Genomic DNA, 18,531 nt, shown 5'->3' on the forward strand with positions numbered 1-18,531 from the left:
TTACTTACGCTATGCAGCCAATCAAAGAAATGATAGTGCTTGCATATGTGCCCTGCCCATACGCTCTGTGCAGGTTAGCTAGCTAACAACAGTGCGGTGGAAATTGGACTACCTCAAGCGTCACATTCAGCAGAAAAGTAATTTGAAAGCTGTTGGAATTGTACGAAGACTCATGATGGGACAGGGGATTGGTACATTATTGGTCTGATGTTGCTCACAGTGGTCCTCAGTGTGCTCAGGGAGCTTGTGTGTTTGCCCAGACACATGAAAAATTAGAGGGAACATTGGCGGGGGTGTAGGGCTTGCCCATAGCCCGGAGGTATGAAGGAGCTGTTCCTTCCACTGCCCTGTAGGCTAGCACCAGTCTTAAACTGGATGAGCACGTGTGCTTCCTTGTCAGTGAGGAAGGGGCAAATCCTCCGGAAGTTGTAGAGGAGGAATCGGCAGGAACGGGTCACTGATACGATGTTTGGCGAGAACGACAGTTGGTCGTCCAGGGTCACACCCAGATTCCTCGCGGTCCGAGTTGACGTCACCATGGAGTCATCCACTGTGATGGCCAGGTCTCGGAACGGGCAGCCCTTCCCCGGGAGAAACACCAGCTCAGTCTTGTCTAGGTTGAGCTTAAGGTGGTGCATCAACATCCACCCCGAGATGTCTGCCAGGCAGCAATGCGTGCCTCCACTTGGGTGTCAGAAGGGGGAAAAGACAGAATCAGCCGGGTGTCGTTTGCATAGCAGTGGTAGGAAAAGTTATGGGAGTGGATGATAGAACCAAGAGATGATGTGTAGAGGGAGAAAAGAAGAGGACCCAAGACCGAACCTTGCGGAACCCCAGGGGTGAGCCTACGTGGCTTCGACACAGACCCTCTCAGTGTTACCTGGTGCTGCAGACAGGTCCAGGAGAATCAGGACAGAGGAGAGAGAGTTAGCTCGAGCAGTTTGGAGTGACTCAGTTACTGCTAGGAGGGCCGTCTCAGTTGAGTGGCCCACCTTGAACCCGGACTGGTGGGGGTCCAAGAGGTTGTTCTGGTGGAGGTAAGAGGACAGTTGTTTAAAGACAGCACGTTCAAGTCGAGTTTTGGACAGGAAGGGTAGAAGGGATACCGGTCTGTAGTTCTTGATCTCTGAAGGGTCAAGAGTTGGTTTCTTTAGAAGAGGAGTGACTCTGGCAGTCTTGAAAGCAAAAGGAAAAGAGCCTGATGTCAAAGACGTGTTAATGAGGTGGGTCAGGTAAGGAAGAAGATCAGGTGCAGCAGAATGAAGGAGAGGGGAAGGGACTGGGTCAAGGGAACATGTAGTGGGGCGGCTGGATGTTACAAGGTGAAGGACCTCATTTGCAGAGAGGGGAGAGAAGTGACAGAGAGGGAGGTGGAGAGGGAGAAGGTGGTAGAGAGGGAGGGGTTGGAGAGTGTGGGTGATGTGGACAGCTGGGGGTTGAGGGAAGGATATCGTTAACCTTCTTGTCAAAGAAGTCGGTGAAATCGTCAGGGAGGAGGGAGGAGGAGGGAAGAGGGGGTGGGGGTTGGAGGAGGGATGAGAAAGTTTGAAAGAGTTTTTTGGGGCTGAAAGCAGAAGTTTGAATTTTGTTACAGAAGAAAGCAGTTTTAGCAGCAGAGAGATAGGAGGAAAAAGTGGAAAGCAAAGACTGGAAGGCAAGAAGGTCCTCAGGGAGTTTACTTTTCCTCCATTTGCGCTCAGCCGCCCTCAAGCTCCGCCTCTCAGTACGCACTGAGTCCGACAGCCAAGGGGCAGGTGGAGCTGAGCGTGCAGGCCTGGAGGTGAGGGGACAGAGATTGTCCAGAGAGGAGGACAGGGTGGAGAGAAGAAGATCAGTAGCAGTGTCAGGGAATAAAAGAGTAAAAGATTCAGGGGCAGGGAGAGCAGAGAGAACAGAAGAGGAGAAGTCAGCGAGGGAGAGAGAGCGTAGATTGCGACGAGTAGATACCATGTGGGCGGGGTAGGTTGGGTGGTTGCAGCGGGTCGTATGTTTCTTTGATCATATGAACTATGACCTTGATTTGAGGAGGAGGACTGCCTCGTTCCGGAACTGCCAAGCTGCGTGTGTCTTAAAGGGATATGCCACCCCCAGGCCAAATTAAGTGTACCCCCGCATTCCCGAGACATAAATAAGTGTGTGGGAGCGTTTTCCTGGCGACCCAGGCATTGTCCGAATGTCACAGCACTGACCACTGCTTGGTTGCGCGTAATACATACATGCTAGCGTCGCCAGCGTCGCCAATCGAAATATTTCGCCCAACATGAATTAATTTACTTGATTTACCTTCTAATTACTGTGTGAGTGGTGTACTTTCACATCGAGTGCAAATGACTGTGTAAACAACACGCAAGGCTTGGTTTGCTCATGTCGGTTTGGGAACCAGTTTCCAGTGAGGAAAACACAGCCGAAGCACACTCCCCGATACGTCTTTGGGAATCCCCACCCCCGACTTCCTCAAACAAACCAGCGTGAAGCAGCCGGGGGGGGGGGGTTCCCAATGACGTAGCGGGGAGTGTGCTTCGGCTGTGTTTTCCGCACTGGAAACTAGTTCCCAAACCGACATGAGCAAACCAAGCCTTGCGTGTTGTTTACACAGTCATTTGCACTCGATGTGAAAGTACACCACTCACACAGTAATTAGAAGGTAAATCAAGTAAATTAATTCATGTTGGGCGAAATATTTCGATTGGCGACGCTGGCGACGCTAGCATGTATGTATTACGCGCAACCAAGCAGTGGTCAGTGCTGTGACATTCGGACAATGCCTGGGTCGCCAGGAAAACGCTCCCACACACTTATTTATGTCTCGGGAATGCGGGGATACACTTAATTTGGCCTGGGGGTGGCATATCCCTTTAAAGTGTGCGAAACTTAACTTACTGAAATAGTTCAAACTAATTGTGTCTAAAAGCATGTTTTTTGTTTTGTTTTTCTCATCAACAGAGTATTCCTGCAGCTTTTTCCCATAGCAGTTCCTATTAGCTTGCCAAGCACAAAAAGGTTGCGTGAAAAAATACTTGCAGTCGATAAAGAAGGTGAAAATATTACTTTGTATATTTGTATATATCCATTTGTTTAAGCTCATTGTTTAAATTTGGCCACTTTCCCTCATGTTACTGTCCTCAAATCAATACGACCATAGAGGCTGTTTATGCATTCTTCAGCATCATGTAAAGTACCTCCCCAACAAGCTGCAGGAAGGAAATATGACCCATATCAGTGTTTTCATAGCAGACATCATTCTCTCGTCTTTAGATTAGAGTCAAAAAGTACTCATAAGGAGATAAGGGAGAAGGGGGTGTCTGGCTGGTGCAGCTACATGCAGCATTCTGAACCATATTGGGCGGAAGGTTGGCAGTTCGATTCCCACTCTCACCACTCAAAAAGATTGGTGAAACTAACAGCTGGAGGGGTGTCAGTCCACCTCCTTGTGTGTGACCCTGTGCATGAGTGTGTCAACAGGGGCCAACCTGGATGGGTTAAAAGCGGAGGACAAATTGTGTGTGTATGCATCACAATAAATCTGATGTAAAGTCTGATCTTAATCTGATCTTAATCTCTGATCATATCCTTGTTACGTGACTTCATTTTGAGACCCACATAACTTTTATTTTATTACTCATGAGCTATGAAAAGAAGACCTTTGTCACTTCCTGGTTGGGTTTAAATAATAACATTGCTTGGTTAGGTTTAAAAATTATCATAGCTGGGTTAGACTATGTTCTTTTTACAATATGGCTACAACTGTTGTAGAACATTCAATTTGTGAAGTAACATCACTTGATGAGGGTTTGAAATCAAAACTACTTTGGTAGGTTTCGAAAACAGTGATGTGCTGAGGTAAAACACACTCTTTTTACAATGTAGCTGTCCTCTTCGCAGAGGCCATTTTTACACTTTACCTGCTGTTGCTCTCACGCCAGCCAGAGAGCAAAAAACTTCTCTCACTAATGAGCTCAAACTTAAAGTGCATAAAAGCATATCGTTTTTAAAAATCAACTTCTTGCTTTATTTTTTCTGGACTCAGCTACTTTAGATGTGAATTTGCAGGTTACTCTTTAAATGCAGTTATTTTCATATAGACCAAGCGACACAATATTTGCGTCTTTGGCTTTTACAGTCAGAGGATGACGTGTGACAATAAGTTTAAAGTGCTTATTTTATGAGAAAGGAAACAACAAAGCAGTCTTAAGTTTTTTTGCTTTCATTTCCAACATCTTGGCAGAAATGTTGCCTCCCAAAAATGCCATGTTTCTGTGTTACAAAATTACCAAAACATTAATCTATCATGATAAGGAAACATCAACCACTTTGGTACATAGTTACATCGATTAAAAAAATTCTTTGAAGCAAATATCAGCCAACCATTTAGCAGACATTCAATGCACTTAGACATGGCCAAGCTCGAACCCAGTTCCAGACTAAGGAAAAAATTAATGAAACTTTCTACACCGAATCAACTGGCAACTGAACTGATCTTGAAAAAGTACAAAAAATTTGATTGTTGTAGTGATTGTAGACAATTGGACATATGTACTCATTCAAAATTAAGAGGTAAGAGTAGCCAAAGTCTGTGATGGACTGGCGACCTGTCCAGGGTGTACCCCGCCTTTCGCCCAATGGCAGCTGGGAAAGGCTCCAGCACCCCGCGACCCTAAAAAGATTAGTCTAGGTACAGTGCTGACTAATTTAACCTTTTTCAATTCTGTTAGTTTTTTTTTTATCTTTCTTCATTTGTGGCAAAGAAACCTAAAAAAGCTAAAGTGATTAGAAGCTTATCACAGAACCTCCAAGAACTATGATAGGTATATTTCTGAATATGTGTCAATTTTGTTTGGTTTTAGTCTTTCTTGTTCTGGTGCAGCATAGATATCTAAAGATGGCAAAAATCAAGAGGAAGGGCGCAATTACGAGAGTCATCAAAAGAATGAGTACATCCAAACAGTAGTATGAGTACCAGGGCATCTTATAAGACTCCGTATGCAGGTGAGGCGCTCCTTTGTGACGCATCACATATTCTACCCAGAAGACGGCCTGATCCATGGGTGCTACTGGTTGATCTCTGTGCAAACGGGACATTCTTTGTATGTTCTGCCTGTAGCTGTCTTTATGGAGCACCTCCTTAATACCTTCCTCAAATGTGCGACCATTCACATCAGCTAGCTGAATTATCTTTGCCGCTCCTCGCTCCTGCAGACGTAGAAGGTTGTCATACTGGTCAAAAAACAGGGGTATGCCGAGCACCGGAACCCCGTGATAAATGGCCTCCTGGACTCCATTGGTTCCTCCATGAGCTACAAAGACTTTGACCTGCGGGTGACCCAGAAGGTCCTTCTGTGGCATCCAGTCTACTATTAGAGTGTTGTTGCCCAGTGTGGAAGGACGTTCCCCTTTGTGCCTCCATATCACCTGATCAGAAAACAAAAAAATATTACAACTAACATCAAAAAGCTTAATAAGTGTTTAATGTTCGACACACATTAATCATGATTATACAATGCACTGGATGATGGATTGTAGCAATTAAGCAATTAAGTTATTAATGTTTAAACTCAAGGCTTAAAACATATTCCATTATTTATATAGTTTCTTTAGTTCTTTAAGTTTTTTTGTTGTTGTTTTTTTTTCTCAGTCCTTCCATTTTCACAAGCTCAAAACCATTTGACGGAGTAATTTCAAAGAAATTTGTTTAAATTGCTGAATGCAACCTGTTTGCAGTCAATGGTTAACTGTTGACATTCTATAGTTGAACTGTCTTGGACCATGTAGGGCATTAATATTAAGCTTCATTAAATTTTGTATTTGCACAGTATTTCAAACAATGGTTTATTTGCTTCTTAATTACTTGCTTTACAACTATGATATTACGTTTTCACAGGTTTTTCTATAAGAGACTACAGACAAACCAACAGGCTGCTATAGGTTAGATAGTTGGACTTTAGACCAAAAGTTCAGTATATCAGTATAGTTGGAGTCTTGGAAGAGCTCATGATTATGACATAATCAATTCTGTGAAGCTCCAGGGTATTTTGTCCAAGCAAGCTGCTTTCCACCAATCACTGTCCTGTACTGGCAACTGTTTGTGTGTTTTAGAAGAGAAAAGAGTCAAAAATGGTGGCCTTTGGTTCTTAGAACCAAAGGATGAAAAATAGGACTAACATTTGCAATTTGCTACTTCCAGTGGAACAGATGTCATTTAATTTATGAGTTTAATTTTTCAAACTTATCAATTCCACCGACCGGCCAAGTATTTTCAGAATGTTCTTGCCCTTTTCCAAACACTTTACAGCAGTGACTCTCCAGGTGGCTCTGTGTAACAAACCATTTGGCTTGTCAGGTTTGCACAAACCAGTTTGACAGTTCCCAAAACATAGTGACTGTCAGCAAATTTCCACATTATTCCGGCCTCCAAAGATGCTCAAATGGGTTGAGAACTAAGGATCATGATTTCCGTGATTATCTCCTTTAGTTACCCTTTATGATCCTCTGGACCCTTTGATATGGCTGAGTTCACTATTCACTTCTTGATTTGGCCAATCCTACAGTTTTTGCCATTTCTCAGATGGATCAGTTTTGTCTCTCAGCCCAGCAATATTCTGAATATGAACAGAAGCTAATGCATGTCTTTTCTTGAATTAACACATTTTTGGACAACATATTTATCTAATTCAAATTCATTGTGTTGGTGTAGGGATGCAAACTATAAAATTTGATTCACTGTTATGAGTCTGCACGGGCTTCGTTTGTTTTATTGATTTTTCAGCAATTGAATCATGCACAGAAAAAAAATCTACATCAAATGACATCTTTTTTTTGTGTGTAAATGTCTACATGCACCGACTTCTCGGATGGCTCATTGGCGCTTTCAGTGTGATAGCTGACATTATTCTTCACATTTTTATATGCAACAAATTAGGTATTAGGTTATATGAAGTGCATTAAAAGGTTATTATAAGCAGACATAGCAATAAGGGACATTTATATTAGACACTCTTCAGGGTTAAAATCTTAGTGTTAAAAGATGAACTGTAAGTGACCAATAAGCTGATGAAAAAAAAAACAGTGCAAATACAGTAAATATGTAACAATCCAAAACAATGTAGTAAAAAAGGGAATCAAAAAGCTCCTGTTACCTTCTGGGGCATCTTGGCAAAGACGCTGGCAATTTCCTCTGCAACCTCTTTGGGCAACGCGTTTACCAAAGTTCCCAGAGTCATGATGATTACTCCATGCTCCCCAGCACTCTGAACAAAATCCTCCAGGTCTGCAGGCAGAGGCTGAGCTGGTTTGCACTGGAATCCTCCTATGTAGACAACGTTTGGCATTGTGGGCCGAGGGAAATCAAATACAAAATCTGACCTGAACAGCCAAATGTCTGCTTCCTGAAGCAGCGAGACCATGTCACATCCACCCTCAATATATTTAGCGCAGATGGCATCATAGATGGGGCCCAGCATGATTTTTTCCTGAAATAATATGATGCCATAGAAAAGCATGTTTTTGACCCTCTGGATGAAATCCATTTTGTCTGTTAGACCTGATCCTGGCACTGGGACATAAGAAAGTGGTGAGGGGGCTAAAACAAAGTGTCCCTCTCCGCTGGTGATCCAGCGCACATTGAGCACCAGTGGCAGTTTGAGAAATTTGGCTAACACAACACCTGCACCCATGGCTGGGTCAGTGAGAACCAGATCATAGTGAGAATCTATTATACGTTTCACCAAATTCTGGTTTTCAAACATTTGAACTATAGACTCACAGCACAGGGAATGTGCTTCAGTAACCATAGAAAGGAAATCCGTGGTGAGCTTGAAGAAAGTCAGTATTGAAGCTCCTTCTCTCTGTGCCTAAAATGAATGGTTTGAAAAAATTGTGTTAAAAAGTAATTATCCTCATGTATAAATAACTAAATGATATACATAATTCCCAATAAATATATGTATCATCACATACCCTCATGTGCTCCTGTAAGTACACATCAAAAAATTTCTCAAAACCTTCATCCATTTCAAGTGTAATAGATGTGTAGAGGGGAGACTTTTCTGGGATGTACCAGCTGGTGGAGGACCTGATCACAGTAATGTTGTGTCCCCGGGCATGAAGTTCTTCCAGTAAAATCTTCATATTAATCCAGTGGCTACCATCTACAGGGTACACCAGAATGTTTCCCCCATCGCATTGTGGTGTGAAGAAAGTCAGACATAAACTGAAGGATACAAATATCCCACACACATGATGCAACTGCATGGCTCCTAAAATGCAAATGAAAACATAAATGTGCTTTTAGTGAATATGCTTTTATCTTACGAATTCAATATAAACAAGCTCATAGTTGTAAATGGTGAAAATTACACTCACTAAAAAGTAAATATAATAGATTTACACCACAACATTGTAAGGGTTCTGAAATTCACTTACCTATTGTCAAAAGAGGCAACAGTTATCCTTCTTTCCCTCGGTCTGACAGTCCATCAAAGGGATTCCTTAGATATTTGAGTTCAAATTCCAGCCCCACAGATGATATAGTATGTCCTTTTACAGGTAAATAAGTTACCTGTGGCACGTGTCACTTGAAGCTACTATGAACATTCTGCAAATGATAAACAAAGTGATAATTTCTCCTTTGTCAAGTCCTCAAAGTTAAAACAATTCATTCAATGAAGTTGTTGAAAAGCTGCTAGCACCCTGTGCTGTGTATTCTGTGCACTGTACTTTAGTGAATGTGTTTTCTGCTGCCAAACCAGAACAGTGCTTTCATCAGACAAACCTGTGACCTATTTCGTAAGGATATTACAGTGCATTATGCAAGGCTAAGCTCCATGAGTTTCATATCACGTTGCAGGCGCAAGTAAATACCTGCAGGAAAAAAACTAAAAAATTTGCTGCTGTAGTTAGTGTAAGTGGAGTTATTCTAGATTCTATATTCCAACTAATGACTACTTTCATTACTGATCAAAATTTGCATTCTTTGCATGCATAATACATTTTTGGGGGTTTTATTTTAAAAGTTCAGAAACAGCCTTCTAAATGATTCTGTTCACTGCAAATTGAAAAAGAATCACACATGATAATGGTATTTGATTAATTAGTTATCAAAATAGTTGCAGATTTTAGTTTTTTCAGTGCAAAGACTGCTGTAATTGTTCTAATTGGCCGGGCATTTTAAACATATTCTACATACTCTTCAGATGTTTACTAAGTTTAAAAGCAATTGTAGTTTAGTCAAGAGCCAGAGGCTTTATGCATACACATATATCTTGGAAACATATCTTTGAGAATTGATCAATTTGATGTATTTCAGATTTATAAAAGTAAAACATCCTGGAGGGAGGGAGGGGTGTATTAAAATTTTTTGTACTACCCAATCTTGTCATGTGAGATTATAATTTCAATAAAACAATTGTTCACAAAAAAAGTGAAAAATCCAGGAGAAAAATAGGGAATTTGAGCAGACCTCCCAGAAACGCCCCCATTTTAAGTCCCAACTTCAGACATGAGATACAGTGATGCAAAATCAAGAAAATTAGGACAATATTTAGCATATTGCACCTATGCCATCCTCCTCAAAAAAAAAAGTTATGCACTTTCCTTGATAATGCTGACTAGGCTAAATGAACAGGAGTGTGCTTGCTCTTAAAAGTACTTCTTACGCAACCTCTTGTAGCAACAGACAAAGGGAATGGTTGCAGCGGGTCGTATGTTTCTTTGAACATATGACCCGTGGGCCTTGATTTGAGGAGGAGGACTGACTCATATTGGAACTGCCAAGCTGTGTGTGTCTTAAAGTGTGCGAAACTTAACTTACTGAAATAGTTCAAACTACTTGTGTCTAAAAGCATGTTTTTTGTTTTGTTTTTCTCATCAACAGAGTATTCCTGCAGCTTTTCCCCATAACAGTTCCTATTAGCTTGCCAAGCACACAAAGGCTGCGTGAAAAAATACTTGCAGTGGATAAAGACAGGTGAAAATATTACTTTTCCATTTGTTTAAGCTAATTGTTTAAATTTGGCCACTTTCCCTCATGTTACTGTCCTCAAATCAATACGACCATAGAGGCTGTTTATGCATTCTTCAGCATCATGTAAAGTACCTCCCCAACAAGCTGCAGGAAGGAAATATGACCCATATCAGTGTTTTCATAGCAGACATCATTCTCTCGTCTTTAGATTAGAGTCAAAAAGTACTCATAAGGAGATAAGGGAGAAGGGGGTGTCTGGCTGGTGCAGCTACATGCAGCATTCTGAACCATATTGGGCGGAAGGTTGGCGGTTCGATTCCCACTCTCACCACTCAAAAAGATTGGTGAAACTAACAGCTGGAGGGGTGTCAGTCCACCTCCTTGTCACAGCCGAGGTGCCCTTGAGCAAGGCACCACTCCCCAGGCGCTGTGAATGGCTGCCCACTGCTCTGGGTTGGCATCTGTCTCAATGAGTGTGTGACCCTGTGCATGAGTGTGTCAACAGGTGCCAACCTGGATGGGTTAAAAGCGGAGGACAAATTGTGTGTGTATGCATCACAATAAATCTGATGTAAAGTCTGATCTTAATCTGATCTTAATCTCTGATCATATCCTTGTTATGTGACTTCATTTTTAGACCCACATAACTTTTATTTTATTACTCATGATCTATGAAAAGAAGACCTTTGTCACTTCCTGATTGGGTTTAAATAATAACATTGCTTGGTTAGGTTTAAAAATTATCATAGCTGGGTTAGACTATGTTCTTTTTACAATATGGCTACAACTGTTGTAGAACACATTTCTCTGGTTCCCAGTTATTTTCACTCAGAAAAAAATAAGAAAATTGTTATTCACAGACAAAATATCTACAAACAGAGATTACCAAAATACTTAGTACATACTAAATCTGACCATGACCCAGTATTTAAGATCTCTGCAAGCAGGACAAACCCTCCATACCTCAGTTTGAGCAGGGCAGCATCGTGGCTTTATTTTTTTCTCTTTTGTTTTTTTCCTGGGAGGTGAAAAAAGGATTGAAACCAAGTTCCCTTATTTTTCTTTGCCTTAAAGGTGGGGTCTGTGATGTTTTCTGGAGCATTTTTTATCATATTGTCTGAAAACCTCCTCACGACCCCATTGCACCCACTAAAATAGAATGTTTGGGAAAAAAAATAATATTTTAGTCCATTGTAGAGGGTGTAGCAAGAGGAAATGTGTGACCAATAGAAGTAATGATGAGAGTTACTTCTATTGGATTCTGACACGCCAATCAACCGTCAGCCCCCCTCCCCCCTGCGCGTTCACAGACTCGTGACTCGTTCATGTGTTTTGAAGGCGTGGTTTCGAGGGGTGGGCTGAAGGGAGAGGCAAGGTTGTGTATTTTCAAAAATATAGCTTGCAGGAACCGTTTTTCCAAGATCTCAGACCCCACCTTTAACATAGTAGTAATGTGCCTAAATGAATACAGTGTAAACAGAGGGATAAACTTTCATGCAGCTGTTTCCAATAAACCGTTTTCATTCCCATAGACACCGCATACTTTGTTGTCTAAAAAAATTTACAAAATGGTCATATCCCTGAAACAAAGTTGATGCTTATGTTAAGGACAAGAAAAAGTCAAAGCCAAGCTAGCATTAGTGTGTCAAAAATCATGATTACCGTATATAGACCACGAGACACAATATTTGCGTCTTTGGCTTTGACAGTCTGAGGATGACGTGTGACAATAAGTTTAAAGTGCTTATTTTATGAGAAAGGAAACAAAAAAAAGCCAAAGATTGGATTTTAATGTTGTTTGCTTACCTGACTGTCCATGGCTTCTCTTTGAAAGTGTTCAGTAAAATAAGTGTCTATTTCTTCCTATAGGGAAGGTTAACCTCAGCTACATGTTTTGAACAGCAGAGCATCCCACAAAACAATGAAAAAAGGGAGAGAAAAGGCTCCTTAAAAAGCACATTTATATAACTGCTTGCATAGTTCATGTTTCTTTTCAGGTAATTGTGGGTGTGGAAAGAGAGCCTGCACAACAGTTTTCCTCATACCTTTGCTTTCTTTTCTCCAATCCACTGTGGCCTATTTGGCTAGACTGGTTTTCTCAAACACAGGCTGCAGAAAAACATGCACACAACTTTGCTTTCCAGACAAAAAAAAGGCATATTGTGTAGTTTCTGCTGGGTCCTTTTGCCTGCCCTTTTTTTTTGGTGATATTTGGATTTTGATGTACACACTGTATGATTGAGGTAAAAGATGTCTCATGAAAGGCTTAAAGTTTCTAATAGTTTTTGTGAAATCAAGGTAGTTTTAAATAGGGAAACATTTTTGACACCAAGAAAAGATCCATCACTTCAGCCTCAGGAGATTTGAAGCTGTAAATTTAGTGTTTAGTCTGCAAAAGTTTGGCTGGCAAAACCAAGTTTGATCAGTATGGCAGTTTGGTATTTATCACAAATAAAAGGTATTTTCTTATTTCTTATTATCATCCACTTTTCCACAGGGAAAGTGGAGGCTGCTGCCAGTGCAGCAGAATGAGTAGTGCAATAGGATTTTGCTATGTGCATTACAGAACACCACACACAATGAGACAAAGTATCATAAAAGCTCAGAAGAAGGGACAATTTCTAGTAAGGCACAGAGAGATGGGCAGTTGGTAAATGTGAACTCTTTAGTTGCAGTGACTGAATGACTCGTTGTGTTCCAAGACATAATTCTGCACACAATGGTTACAATTTGCAGCAACTTTACTGATGACATCATGATCTGTGTTAAGTGGATATGAAATGTGTTATAAAAACAACAACATATCAAAAACAGAAACATTACATTATTAGAGAGGAGATTTTTTTGTCCCTTGACCTTTCTTCACATCATACTCCACCCACAATTCAGTGCATATTGCCCATAGTGGTTGCAGCTGTGGTTGATCGAGTTGGAGACAGGTGTGAAAATGGAACTGAGGATCAAACAGGGAAACCGAGGATACCAGGAGTAATGAGAAGATCTAAATACAGGAGTGAATGCCGGGATAAAGTAAGTTTACCCCAGAACACAGAACCAAAAGACTTAGAAATCATTACAGAGAAAAGACTAAAAACTCAAGACAAGGACAAGAAAAATCAAAAGAAACCACGAGAGTAACTAAAAACAAAAAGACAAATCAAGACAAATACAAACACAATAAATTCTAATTCAAACCAAAGACTCAAGAACACAAATGAGAAGAAAACAGAATAGAAACAAAACACAGAAAAATAGAAAGAAAAAACAAATCCACAAATCCTGACAGAACTACTATGACTTCCTCCTCAAAAAAGCTGAAGTGATATGAACATTAGGTAGTGGGTGCAGCCTATCCCAACATTACATTACATCATTATCTTACTTAACCACACAAAAAAATTGCAGTATTTCAGGATGGCAAGGGATTGATGTAGCAGTCTTAAGTTTTTTTGCTTTCATTTCCAACTTCTTGGCTGAAATTTTGCAGCCCCCCAAAAATGCCATGTTTCTGTGTTACAAAATTACCAAAACATTAATCTATCAAGATAACGAAACATCAGCCACTTTGGTACATAGTTACATCGATTAAAAAATTCTTTGAAGCAAATATCAGCCAACCATTTTGCAGACACTCAATGCACTTAGACATGGCCAAGCTCGAACCCAGTTCCAGACTAAGGAAAAAATGAATGAAACCTTCTACACCGAATCAACTGGCAACTGAACTGATCTTGAAAAAGTACAAAAAATTTGATTGTTGTAGTCATTGTAGACGATTGGACATATGTACTCATTCAAAATTAAGAGGTAAGAGTAGCCAAAGTCTGTGATGGACTGGCGACCTGTCCAGGGTGTACCCCGCCTTTCGCCCAATGGCAGCTGGGAAAGGCTCCAGCACCCCGCGACCCTAAAAAGATTAGTCTAGGTACAGTGCTGACTAATTTAACCTTTTTCAATTCTGTTAGTTTTTTTTTTTTATCTTTCTTCATTTGTGGCACAGAAACCTAAAAAAGCTAAAGTAATTAGAAGCTTAACACAGAACTTCCAAGAACTATGATAGGTATATTTCTGAATATGTGTCAATTTTGTTTGGTTTTAGTCTTTCTTGTTCTTGTGCAGCATAGATATCTAAAGATGGCAAAAATCAAGAGGAAGGGCGCAATTACGAGAGTCAACAGAAGAATGAGTACATCCAAACAGTAGTATGAGTACCAGGGCATCTTATAAGACTCCGTACGCAGGTGAGGCGCTCCTTTGTGACGCATCACATATTCTACCCAGAAGACGGCCTGATCCATGGGTGCTACTGGTTGATCTCTGTGCAAACGGGACATTCTTTGTATGTTCTGCCTGTAGCTGTCTTTATGGAGCACCTCCTTAATACCTTCCTCAAATGTGCGACCATTCACATCAGCTAGCTGAATTATCTTTGCCGCTCCTCGCTCCTGCAGACGTAGAAGGTTGTCATACTGGTCAAAAAACAGGGGTATGCCGAGCACCGGAACCCCGTGATAAATGGCCTCCTGGACTCCATTGGTTCCTCCATGAGCTACAAAGACTTTGACCTGCGGGTGACCCAGAAGGTCCTTCTGTGGCATCCAGTCTACTATTAGAGTGTTGTTGCCCAGTGTGGAAGGACGTTCCCCTTTGTGCCTCCATATCACCTGATCAGAAAACAAAAAAATATTACAACTAACATCAAAAAGCTTAATAAGTGTTTAATGTTCGACACACATTAATCATGATTATACAATGCACTGGATGATGGATTGTAGCAATTAAGCAATTAAGTTATTAATGTTTAAACTCAAGGCTTAAAACATATTCCATTATTTATATAGAGTTTATTTAGTTCTTTAAGTTTTTTTGTTGTTGTTTTTTTACTCAGTCCTTCCATTTTCACAAGCTCAAAACCATTTGATGGAGTAATTTCAAAGATTTTTTTTTTTAATAGCTGAATGCAACCTGTTTGCAGTCAATGGTTGCCTTAAGTCTGGAACACAAATGTTAAGTTTGCAGCCCTTCGTAGCTATTTATGTGTGGATCATTTGTTTTCTCCTCAGTTTGGTGACTAACTAAAACAATTTGCAAAATTGTTTAACGTCTACATTTGCCTTGAAAGTTGTGACGTGTCAACATTTTGTATTCTATGAAAAAATCTTTCCACGGAGAAAAAAAAAAAAGAAAGTAGCACAGTAATGTTGATCATTGGACTGTCTGGCAACAGACCTGAAACTAAACCACACCAAATAAACCCAGATCTGCAGCCAGACCCATCTCAATAAACTTGCCTTGCCTGACATTTTCACAGGTTTTCTATAAGAGACTACAGACAAACCAACAGGCTGCTATAGGTTAGATAGTTGGACTTTAGACCAAAAGTTAAATCAGGATAGTTGGAGTCTTGGAAGAGCTCATGATTATGACATAATCAATTCTGTGAAGCTCCAGGGTATTTTGTCCAAGCAAGCTGCTTTCCACCAATCACTGTCCTGTACTGGCAACTGTTTGTGTGTTTTAGAAGAGAAAAGAGTCAAAAATGGTGGCTCCTAGCTCATATGCTATCACTTCTCACAACCAAAGACTGACAAATAGGACTAACATTAACACATTTTTGGACAACATATTTATTTAATTAAAATTCATTGTGTTGGTGTAGGGGATGCAAACTATAAAATTTGATTCACTGTTATGAGTCTGCACGGGCTTCGTATGTTTTATTGATTTTTCAGCAATTGAATCATGCACAGAAAAAAAATCTACATCAAATTAAATTTTGTTTTGTGTAAATGTCTACATGCACCGACTTCTCGGATGGCTCATTGGCGCTTTCAGTGTGATAGCTGACATTATTCTTCACATTTTTATATGCAACAAATTGGGTATTAGGTTATATGAAGTGCATTAAAAGGTTATTATAAGCAGATATAACAATAAGGGACATTTATATTAGACACTCCTCAGGGTTAAAATCTTAGTGTTAAAAGATGAACTGTAAGTGACCAATAAGCTGATGAAAAAAAAAAAACAGTGCAAATACAGTAAATATGTAACAATCCAAAACAATGTAGTAAAAAAGGGAATCAAAAAGCTCCTGTTACCTTCTGGGGCATCTTGGCAAAGACGCTGGCAATTTCCTCTGCAACCTCTTTGGGCAACCCGTTTACCAAAGTTCCCAGAGTCATGATGATTACTCCATGCTCCCCAGCACTCTGAACAAAATCCTCCAGGTCTGCAGGCAGAGGCTGAGCTGGTTTGCACTGGAATCCTCCTATGTAGACAACGTTTGGCATTGTGGGCCGAGGGAAATCAAATACAAAATCTGACCTGAACAGCCAAATGTCTGCTTCCTGAAGCAGCGAGACCATGTCACATCCACCCTCAATATATTTAGCGCAGATGGCATCATAGATGGGGCCCAGCATGATTTTTTCCTGAAATAATATGATGCCATAGAAAAGCTTGTTTTTCACCCTCTGGATGAAATCCATTTTGTCTGTTAGACCTGATCCTGGCACTGGGATATAAGAAAGTGGTGAGGGGGCTAAAACAAAGTGTCCCTCTCCGCTGGTGATCCAGCGCACATTGAGCACCAGTGGCAGTTTGAGAAATTTGGCTAAAACAACGCCTGCACCCAAGGCTGGGTCAGTGAGAACCAGATCATATTTTGAATCCATAAGGCTTTTGACCATATTGTGATCATCAAATATTTGAATGATGGCTTCAGACCATATTGAATGGAAATGCGATAGCATGTCAAGGAAATCCTTTGTAAGTCTGAAAAATTTCAGCAGCGAATCCCCTTCTCTCTGTGCCTAAAAGGAATGGTTGGAAAAAACAGTGGTGAGAAAGGGATTATTTGATGTAGTTATGACAAACATGGGGCTACGCGTGTACATAGTTAATCACCTACCCTAATATGCTCTTTTAGATACTCATCAAGGTACTTCTCAATTTCTTCGCTGATTTCCACCGTAATTGATGTGTAGAGGGGAGACTTTTCTGGGATGTACCAGCTGGTGGAGGCCCTGATCACAGTAATGTTGTGTCCCCGGGCATGAAGTTCTTCCAGTAAAATCTTCATATTAATCCAGTGGCTACCATCTACAGGGTACACCAGAATGTTTCCCCCATCGCATTGTGGTGTGAGGAAAGTCAGACATAAACTGAACAATACAGCTATTCCACACATGGTTCCTAAAATGTCAAACAAAAACAAAAGAAATAGAAAGTCAGTCAGTCAATCTATCACATTATATCAGAAATGTGCTAAATTAAGTTTTTTCAGGTATACACAGCACAGTAAAATTTCTTTTAAACTAAACATCATCAACTACAGATTCATTATTACACACTGATAAAGGAATATACAGTTTTATGACCGCAACCGTGCAATGTCTCTGGAATTCACTCACCTAAGGGAGACAACAGTGGGGCTACTGGCCCACAAACTGAGGGTCCATTCATTGCATGTTTGAGTTCAAACTCCACTATATTACATAATTTTTCCCCTTGCAAGTAAATTAGTAACATGTGGCACATGTCATTTGTCACATAAAATGTGAGTGTTTTGCCAAGTTATCATAGCTTTATTGCTTAATTTAGAATTTATGAAAAACAACTAGCATATTCCTATTCCTTCTCTATGTTGTTTTTTTTTTGTTTTTTTGACCAGAATGTTCATGTACAATAACTCATTGTCATGGTACAAGTCACAGTTTTTGGACAATTAGCTGCTTCAAGACTTTATTCATTCACTGAATTCATTCACACTTTACTTAATAACAATAAAAGCTCAAAAAGCTTTTATTATTAAAATAGTTAATTGTGCATTTATGTAAAAAACTAAGCATATTTTGGAAAATATATTCAAAAGATGCAGCTATCAACTGAGTTTGAAAATACCTATGATGTTAGATTTGTAAAAAAAAAAGCTAGGTACCATGCAGCTGAGATATACCACAGAGAGAACTGAAGGGGTGGGCCGGACTTTCCGGTAATACAACTTTGAGCCACTAGAAGGGACATGATAGCCTAGCAAGCCAGACCCGTACAGCAAAAAGCTGTACAGGGGTCTAGTGACGCTGGATAGCAGTGTGGGCGGGATAAACGGTTGTCTGTCAAGTTGCCTCTGCACTCAACGCCACGCAATAGGATGGCGCAACAACTAATCAGAGCGATGAAGAAGGATTACGTAGTCAGCGCGACGGACCAACGGAGCAAGCTGGCAAATTAAACTTTTACCGTACCCGGTGGGCAAAACTCCGAAAACGTCCTTTTTAAAAAAAAAAAAAAACTTAAGTGCAGTTATCTGTTCGTCTCGCAAAGAAAACTGTACATCTACATTTTCTAGAGTCGCTGCCAAAGCCAAATCGAAAGACTGTTCGCTGGGCGCAGCTAGAGTGGTGTAAAACAGGGGTTCCCAAACTTTTCCATGCCAAGGCCCCCCAAACAGTATTAGCTTCTGGCCGGGGACCCCCTTTGCAAACCACAGACAATGCTACAAAATATGTAAAGAAACATCAACTTTTAGAACGTATTTTCTTTCTTTTATTCACGGACAGTAGCTCGCC

The 18,531-nt window shown here is 40.5% G+C and overlaps 2 protein-coding genes across 2 annotated transcripts; both read right to left on the reverse strand.

Annotated features, from left to right (window-relative positions):
- Positions 1-4,812: 4,812 nt before the first annotated feature.
- Positions 4,813-8,693, reverse strand: LOC142401672 (UDP-glucuronosyltransferase 1-2-like). The gene is made up of 4 exons (XM_075487138.1): positions 8,419-8,693; positions 7,954-8,252; positions 7,134-7,847; positions 4,813-5,409 (listed from the first exon to the last, which is right to left on the reverse strand). Exons 2-4 carry the CDS (start codon positions 8,245-8,247, stop codon positions 4,825-4,827), a joined length of 1,593 nt encoding a protein of 530 aa, XP_075343253.1. The 5' UTR covers positions 8,248-8,252; positions 8,419-8,693; the 3' UTR covers positions 4,813-4,824.
- A 5,344-nt stretch (positions 8,694-14,037) lies between these two features.
- On the reverse strand, positions 14,038-17,150 carry LOC142401673 (UDP-glucuronosyltransferase 1-2-like). The gene is made up of 3 exons (XM_075487139.1): positions 16,872-17,150; positions 16,060-16,773; positions 14,038-14,622 (listed from the first exon to the last, which is right to left on the reverse strand). The coding sequence occupies exons 1-3, from the start codon at positions 17,148-17,150 to the stop codon at positions 14,038-14,040; spliced, it is 1,578 nt and encodes a 525-aa protein (XP_075343254.1).
- Between the last annotated feature and the right edge of the window lie 1,381 nt (positions 17,151-18,531).

This window comes from Odontesthes bonariensis, chromosome 16 (genome assembly GCF_027942865.1).
Source record: "Odontesthes bonariensis isolate fOdoBon6 chromosome 16, fOdoBon6.hap1, whole genome shotgun sequence".
NCBI classification, from domain to species: domain Eukaryota; kingdom Metazoa; phylum Chordata; class Actinopteri; order Atheriniformes; family Atherinopsidae; genus Odontesthes; species Odontesthes bonariensis.

Bases quoted from the DNA above. Each gene is read 5' to 3' on its own strand.
- LOC142401672 (XM_075487138.1), bottom strand. From the start codon at position 8,247: ATGCAGTTGCATCATGTGTGTGGGATATTTGTATCCTTCAGTTTATGT. The intron at 7,848-7,953 runs GTATGTGATGAT...CATTCATTTTAG, and splicing joins ACTTACAGGAGCACATGAGG to GCACAGAGAGAAGGAGCTTC. The intron at 5,410-7,133 runs GTAACAGGAGCT...TTTTCTGATCAG, and splicing joins TTGCCAAGATGCCCCAGAAG to GTGATATGGAGGCACAAAGG.
- LOC142401673 (XM_075487139.1), bottom strand. From the start codon at position 17,150: ATGTGTGGAATAGCTGTATTGTTCAGTTTATGTCTGACTTTCCTCACA. The intron at 16,774-16,871 runs GTAGGTGATTAA...CATTCCTTTTAG, and splicing joins ATCTAAAAGAGCATATTAGG to GCACAGAGAGAAGGGGATTC. The intron at 14,623-16,059 runs GTAACAGGAGCT...TTTTCTGATCAG, and splicing joins TTGCCAAGATGCCCCAGAAG to GTGATATGGAGGCACAAAGG.